The sequence below is a fragment of the Neodiprion lecontei genome, chromosome 3, assembly GCF_021901455.1.
Source record: "Neodiprion lecontei isolate iyNeoLeco1 chromosome 3, iyNeoLeco1.1, whole genome shotgun sequence".
Lineage (NCBI taxonomy): Eukaryota > Metazoa > Arthropoda > Insecta > Hymenoptera > Diprionidae > Neodiprion > Neodiprion lecontei.
Window position 1 is genome coordinate 8490056 of NC_060262.1, and position 8736 is coordinate 8498791.

The 8736-nt window shown below is 36.5% G+C and overlaps 1 protein-coding gene across 1 annotated transcript; it reads right to left on the reverse strand.

Annotated features, from left to right (window-relative positions):
* Nucleotides 1-6753: 6753 nt before the first annotated feature.
* Nucleotides 6754-7767, reverse strand: LOC124293223. Its single transcript, XM_046733253.1, has one exon. The coding sequence runs from the start codon at nucleotides 7765-7767 to the stop codon at nucleotides 6754-6756; it is 1014 nt and encodes a 337-aa protein (XP_046589209.1).
* Between the last annotated feature and the right edge of the window lie 969 nt (nucleotides 7768-8736).

An 8736-nucleotide genomic window follows, 5' to 3' on the forward strand; every position in this document is an offset into this window, starting at 1 on the left:
TCTCTCAGTTAATTTGTTATCATCAAATCGCAAAAAATAAGGCGTTTGTATATTATTTACAAAAAATTGACAAATTTTGGAAATAGCTAAAATCAATTTATCGTCGTAAACTCAGATATCGACGTAATTTCATGAGACAAAACGATATGGCACATGCTCAAAAATGGAATATTGTAGTGTTACGTCCGGCGCAGAGTGGTCAAAAAGCCCGAATTCCTGGTCAAAACTAATAACTCAAATATTTCTCAGTGAAAATTGCTAGTATTACTATGCCTATAGTTTTTTGACTGGCTGATTTTGAAAATGAATGCAAAAATGCGAAATTCAAAATGGCGGACCCGAAACGGCGGATATTTTTTACAAAAAATGGTACGAATTTTTAGAAATTCATACTACGAATGTTTTTTGGGTCGCTGATTTCGAAAAAAAAACAAAAATGCAAAATTCAAAATGGCGGACGTTAAATGGCGGATGTTTTTCGCGAAAAATGATACCAATTCGCTGAAATTCATACTAGTAATGTTTTTGGGGTCGCCGATTCCGAAAACGAATGCAAAAATGCGAAATTTAAAATGGTGGACCGAAAATGGCGGGAATATTTCGTGAAAAATGGTACAACTTTGTTAAAAGTGATATTTTGTAAATTAATTTCTTTAATTCATACAGATTTTTTTCTTATAAAACAAAATAACATAATTTTCAAAGATACATATTAATAGCTATCTGAATTCTTATCATCGACGTCGTTTTGATGAATGACGTTGTCTGCGTCTCCTTCTTCAAAACTAAATTTTTCATAACTTAGAAGCGCGATCGCTTCAGGAAACAAACTTTTTCCCATTTTGGGACGTGCCTTTCGCAAACTCGAAATAAGCGGGTCTGAAGAAGCTAGAAGTCGGAGAAATATATCTTCAATATTTTTTTCTCTCGAGCATTTTCGTGAGTAATGTTCGCGGTAATTCCGTACGTCTTTATTTCGCGACTCCTGAGCTTCTTCAGAGAGCTGTCCTATTTCCAAAATGGCTAATTCGACAATCCGTGGGCCATGCATAAGTACCTTATGTACGGTCGTGGACATACAATACCATGGGTATAATTCAACGAATCGATCAGCAGTCTCGTTGCGATATTTTCCAAACGAATCTACTTTGACGTTAAACCCGCGTGAAATAACTTGCAAAATTACGTGAAATCTTTTCACTAACTCAGCATCGACCCCAAGAATGCGAGCAGACGTTTCAGTGTTTTCAAAAAAACGCCGAGCCGTATTGCCGTCATTTCAGAAAACGATCCTTAATGCGGCAAGCATTTCGCCATTTCATTTTGAAATTGCAAATGACTTTTTTCAACGCCTGTCGCGAACGATGTTCGATGCGAAACAAATGTGGTGTTTTATTGAGCAGTTTAACGCCCAAATTTTCTATAAGGGTATCGAGATTTTCGTCCCATTCCTCACGAACGGCATCAAACACTTGCTGTCGTGTCCACTGCACAACCTCCGTCTTGGATCCTATCGTTGAAAATGCAAATATTTTACTTACTTTTTATAATCTATAAATTAGAATTATTCACTTTGATGATAATATTCAGTAGTGCGAGTCTAATGAAATTCAAATTGGACACCATGTATATTACATCAGATACATTTCTAACGGTCCCCGGGTATATGTAAACAAAAGAAAAGGTCTGCATCGCCCCGCTACACCAATCCCACGAGGCTCCGACCGAGTCGACAAAACACTGCTTCAAAGAATGCGTATTTTTGACCAATGGAACAAAAAAGAGCACGCGATGCCAACGGTTTCACATTCTCTATACTTTTTCACACTAGGAATCGTTGAGATCTCCGCAGGAACTCCGGGGATCGTAACTAATTCTCTACAGATAGTAATGCAATTCAATGAAATAGGTTATTTTGCAGCACTCGTATTGCATCATTAATATCATCACCATAAATACCGAAACTTGGTTCATTCACAAAATTTATTTAATTCACTTAACTTGAGGAATAATATCCATTTTGGTTCACTCGATTTTCATGAAAATTGAAAAAAACTACAGGCTTTTTTTTCGCGCGCTCGAAAGCGTTCCGCGCGAGTCTCGACAATGATCACTTTCGACGGTTTACCACAGGCCATGGAATGAATATGAACATCTGCCCTTCTGGATTTCAAAGCTCTATTGCTTTGCTAAATGCTATCTATTGAAAAATATGTGAAGCTTTACCTCGGATGATAACTTTCGGTTTTGGGGGTTTTGGCCGAGAATTCGGGCTTTCGGACCACTGTGGCGGCGTATTGCTCGGGCGTACCTTTTTCGAAATCATAATATAACTAGGACTCGCGTGAAGTGTTTTTCAAATTCCCTTTCATCGCTGTAACGAAAACTACAGCCATAGATAACATTAAAATATCGTATGGCCTAAACCGGCGAGTTCCACCCCTCCTGGCAAAAGTCACGCAGAGACCACCAACGATCCCTAGTATAATGTTCGAATTTGTTTCTTATAACTGGTACCGAGAACTGAGATAAGGGACTGCCGAATTAGCATCAGCAGCGCTCAGCCTGGAAATATCTCTCTTTTTAAGTCAAAATTATCATCAATAATTAGGATAAACCATTAACTTTGTAACCACCAAATTAAAATAGATTATCTGTTAAGATGTGTGGACGAATGCGTGAGAATTATCTTAAGATACTTTTTGCCAACATCTTACACGTGTAAGCGACGAGATTGAGAATCGTCGGAACACCGTCGAAGAGCGTGAAGTAACGCTGACCATGTGGATTTGGGCGCCAGGAGGTCGCCCTCGCACCTCATTGGCTAATTACCGTTGTAACTTATTACAACGTTAGCTCCTTGGACCCTCAGGCCCAAGAAGCCATGTCTTTCGTCTGTCAACTCGCGAAGTGCGCGGACGTCTACCCGGATTAGCCCTCTCGAGCAAGAGTAGCGTTTGGAAAATCTTAGTTGTGACCGGCCTAAAGTCTCGCGCTAAATTCGTCAAAACCTAGCAATCGGTTATTCTGTTAGCTGCAAAAGACTCACTATCTTCTACGTTTCCATCTTTACTGTTCTTTACTAAATCTCATTATTTCGCGAATAGACATTTTTATGCCATTCCATTTTCCTCAATTAAATCAAGTTCGGCCTTGATTCAAACTGAATCAGGTAATATTAAGTGCTTATAATAATAACCACCTACATTATCATCTTTAATTAATAATCGTTAGAATCATTTTCAATATATATATCAATCGGGAGTGAACCAAATTGACTCTTTCAAACAATAGCTTTCGATAGTAGTGTACCGTTCTAAATTCACAAAGCTCAGTGCCCGACGTTCATCATCGTTCGGATTCATCAACCGTCCCGATCTCGAGGTGAGGCTCTGCTCCAGAATTCTACGGACACCGACCTACACGACCGACGGTTCTCGATCTCGCCGAACTTCGCAACTAAAGATAAGTCAATTCGAGTAGTCTTCTTCAACGTCATTCCAAATTTTGCATAACGTCGTATTAAACAAAAACAAGTGACAAGCTTCACTAGCCACTGTCGAACATTCGGTATTGTTTTCTGAGAATATCAATATAGGTTTTCTCATAGAGTTCCATAGCAAAATACAGCAGGATAGAATTGGCGCCTAGCTGCAGATAATGACCTTGGCTATTCAGAGAGACACTCTCTTGTCTACAGCTCGGCCCCCAAATCATATTTTTTTGAAGCTCAAATCAGAGCTAAGTAACGCATATAATTCTACGGATCGACTGATCCGTAGCGTAGAATTGGATTATTAACATAAGTTACATTTTATTGGAAATTGGGTTTCAGGTTTTGTATTTAATGACAGAGGTTCAAGTAGAGTATTTGTATTTTATTTATTATTCAGACGATTATCCTGACTTACAATTAGAGTTGCCGGAGAACTGACCAATTGAACGGTTGAATTGAGTGCGTCGAGCGCTGGTAGTTTTTAGCCGTTTGTATATCTTATTCTTCGTAAACAAAGATAAGCCGTTCGAAGAAGGACCTAACGCCTTTTCTTTCTTCGAGCCATACACATTAGTCGCGACGTTATACAAAATATATTCTTACTTTACAACAAGATTATTTATGCTCATGTCACGTCCTCGATGACCTCTGCCCCTACCCACTAGTTTTATTTTTTATTACCTTTCAATTTAATACATTTATATTTTATATTTTTTATTTTTTATTTTGCGTCTCCGTATGCATTGCATGCATACGGCTCTCTTCATCACCTTTTCACTACTTCTGGAAATGAACACCCTAAGCTATATAATAGCTTATATAGATAATTCTTCGAGACAATCCTCACCCAAACAGACTCGTATATACAAACTCCCTAAGAGGGACCAAATGACCTGAACACGTGCAACGGATAGATCCGTATGGGTCTATCTCAAGTGTCTGTTTGGGCAGTATTGGCCGGACCATAAAATAAGGATATCTTTATTATATACAAAACACAGCACGGAAATTCCTACCCGCACGTGTGAAAAAGGCGGGATAGTTAATGATAAATTCTCATGCTACACCGTACCCGATGGGCGGGGGTAGTCTTGACAAATGAAAAAACTCAAAATTTTATCAGGACCTCCTGATTGGTCCAGCATCCCTCAAGGATACTGGTAACCAATCAGGAAGTAGTTTAGACAAAACCACGCAAATCTTTTAAAAGAGAACAGTCAGAGAGAGTTAGTCAATCTGTAATCAATCAGTAGTCAATAAGAAGTCGTCAGAGGGTCGTCATTCGGCTTTTAAGAAGAAATCCTTCTCTCAGTTTCTATAACCAAAAAATCCAATCACGTCAAGCACTAAGCGAACTCCGTGTTATTTTACTTAAATATAAACGTTCTTCTACCATAGTACATAACTAAAACCATTTTAACCATCTCCATAAACATAAATTGAATAAACGTATAGTTGTGTTTTAAAACCTATATCATGAGTAGTCAATCAGCAGTCTGCAGCACCCAGCACATAACACTCATATTCCAACACTCCCACTCAAAAATAATCTTCTACAATCAAAGTGTGATTTTCTTTTAATTTAGGGGAATATAAAAACATGGTCCAACATTCGTTGCAAGGATTGGGAAATACCCCATACTTTGAAAAACCCAATCAGACCAATAATGATTTAACATACTGTAAATAACTGTTTCTATTTTTGTTTTTGCCTAGCTTCTGGTTAACGCGGTAGGTCAAAAACATTTATCAATAAGAGGATATAAATAATATAAATAAGGGGACAGTGAAGAATTTGAATCTCTTGTCAACACAAAAGAAAAAATATGAAATTAATGGACAGGCTTACGAAAGAAAAAAAATGACTAGTACGATAATAAATATGACATTGACTATAAATGGAAAAAATTAAATATAAATAAAATATAAGGGGAATGTAAATAAAATATAAATAAAATGTAGATGAAATATAACTAAAATATAAATAACATATAAAAACTCTTTAAATCCTGTCCATTGTTCTAACGATCAAAATTACTCATTCATTCCAAACATTCACAAATGAATTAAGATAAAATACGCCGGAACTCACACTGGGATATAAAATTGTCTATAGCGATGAGGTAAAAAGTTGGTCATCCGTAAATATTGGGGTGATTTTTTTTTAACTTTTTTTTTTTCTTACTTACCTTCGAAGAAGTTAGTTTTGAGCCTCAAACGAAGCCTCGTGAAACCGGAGCACGATGACTTAATTCTAAAAGGTGACGCATCCGGATCGAATTTTTCCCATTTGATTAGCACAGGATGAGGGCTGTGCAAACACTCTAACCGGGATATCTCGGAAATTATGCAAGTTACGGAGCCGTTTTTTTTGTTTTCATTTTGTAGGTAATAAAATTTTCAATAAAAAAGGTCGATACTACTGTACTAAAAAAAAGTTATAAGCCCTTTTACCACCAAAATCGCCTTTTTGCCGAACGGTAACAAGCATCTTTATTCATTTATGAAGGGTAAGAATTCTCGACCTCGTGGATAATATATTATTGAATCTTGGTGAGCGGTCAATTATATGTATAACGTATTTTTTGTTAACGTTTCGGCCCGGATATGGGCCCTCCTCAGAACGATTAATTTATTTATTTAACTGTCAAGAACAAAATAAATTTTTTATAAGAAAAGTACAATCAGATATTAAATACTATAGATGTAATACTATTAAGGCTATTGTATATTATAGGTTAGTGAGTACAAATTGATTAATTGTTATGATTGAAAAAAGATAGGCTTAGAGAGTAATTTACCTTTTTATAGGAAGGGGATTAAGATACAAGTCGAATTCATAAAATACAATTTGTCGAGCCAAAGTTCTTCAAGTAACAGTAGTCATTGTCGGCTCCTCCGGTTAATTAAAGTCTAGGAGTTACAAATTGGAGGTAATTAATTAAAAAAAAAACTATGTATCATCACTGTCTATATGTCAATGTATTAAAAAAGTTTTAAAGAAAAGTTTTTATAGCATTTAAATTAGTTTACGCAATGTCCAAGAAAGTGGTACTGGGATCATTATGACCCTGTTCTCCGTGTCTAACAAAATTTTGTTGAACCGATTGGGTCAACTGGTGAATAACGACTGATGGGAGAAACAGATATGACCCAGAGTGAAGGTGAACCAGATATAAACATATATAAAAAAAACCAAAAAAATTATATAAAAAACCTGTGCCATGGGGACAATAATTTTATGTGTGTAGTTAAGGTTAAACAATGTGTGATATGTGGGCCGAGATTAGCGGTTTGTAAATATTGCTAAGATGTTCAACATCTTGTCTAAGGTTAACGGAATTAGTGTGTCCTACAATATTGCACATTTCTAGTACTAACCTTTTATAATAATTAGGTTCTTCACAGAGGATGTTTGTATTGTCATAGCTAAAAGTATGTTGTTGGTTGGTCACATGTTTTGTTAGAGCAGTGTGACGTTCTTCATTCTCTTGTACATTGCGTTGATGTTCTTTGATTCTGGTGTTTAGATGGAGGCCAGTTTGTCCGACATAAACTTGATTGCAATCATTGCAAGGTATTTTGTACACAACATTGGATCGTTTGCCCATGGGGATCCTATCTTTTCCCGAATCAAAGACGATTTGTAAGTCTTTTGAATTTTTTCCCACAAACTTGACATTATGTTTGGTAAATAGACGGTTCAGTGACTCAAAGAGACCAGATACATATGGGATGGGGATGAATGTAGTGGCAGGTCTATTGTTGTCGTCTGCGGGAGCAGAGTCAATATTATTGTCAAGTAAGTTGTTGATATGGGAGCGTCTCTTGTTTATATGTTTGTGTAAAAGGCCGTGAGGATAATCATTCCATCTTAAAATATTATATATGAGTGACAGATTTTTTTCATGGAATTCTGTACTTGATAGTTTGATGGCTCGGTCAACAAGATTGAAGATGGTACCTATCTTGTGGGACATCGGGTGGTGGGAATTAAAATTCAAATATCTTTGAGACCAGGTTTTTTTGTGGAACCAATCTGTTTTGATTTTAGTGTTGTTGTGTATCAGCAATAAATCTAGGAAATTGATGGCGTTATTATCTTCTATTTCAATGGTGAATTGTAGTCGTGGATGATATTGGTTGAAAATATTCAGTGTGTAATCTATTTTTTCTTTAGGGACTGCAGTTAGAATATCGTCAACATATCTAACATAGAAGGGTAAATCAAAATCTAGATTGCTAATGCATGACCTTTCTAGGTCTTCCATCACAAGATCTGACAGGATTGGAGAGAGAGGGGATCCCATGGGCAACCCGAATTGTTGTGCATATGTGTCATTGTTAAATTTAAAGATTGCCGAATCGGAACAAATGTTTAAGGCTTTAACTAGTTCACTGAGTGGAATTGGGATCTTTTTATCTAGAGAAGCCCAACGGTTATTTACTGCGTGCATAGCAAGGTCTGTCGGAACATTGGTGAAAAGAGATATTACATCTAGTGATATTAAAATGTAATTGTCTGGAATAATCAATTTTTTTATTGTTTCAACTAAAGTAAAGCTATCTTTGACTCTGGAGGCGGGGGGGGATATTTGTGGTGAGCCATGAATTGATTAACTTGGATAAGGCGTAAGTCGGGCTATTGACAAAAGAGACTATAATTCGTAATGGGACTTCTTCTTTATGGATTTTAGGTAGCCCATATGCACGTGGGGGGACACTATTGTAGGTAGAGATGCTTCTGTGTATGTTTTTGTTTATCAATTTGGAATTGAACCAATTGAAAGTGAGTTTGTTCACCCTAGTTTGTAGGGAGTTGCAAAGGTCGTATCTAGCAATTCTGTAGGTGTTAGTGTCCGAAAGCTGTTGTCGCATTTTGTTATTGTAAGAATCTCTGTGCATGGCTATTGACGTATTGCCTTTATCCGCTTTTAAAAACATAATGTTCGGGTTGTTTTTTTTAAATAACATGGTATCACGGATTTTTTTGTCTGTGACTAAATTATTGTTGTTATTTCTGGGGTACTTTGGGAAATTAAGAACTCTGTTAGTGAAATCTGATCTTACTTGGTTTCTTGAGTCGGTTGGAAAACTCGTTATTTTTGCTTCAAAGTTGGAGATGAGATTGAAAACAGGAAGATCGCGATTATTATATGTTTGGTATTTTTATTTAATACAATGTATCTTACAATCACTTCAGAGAGTTGAAACAATTAATACAAAGCGTGGATATAATT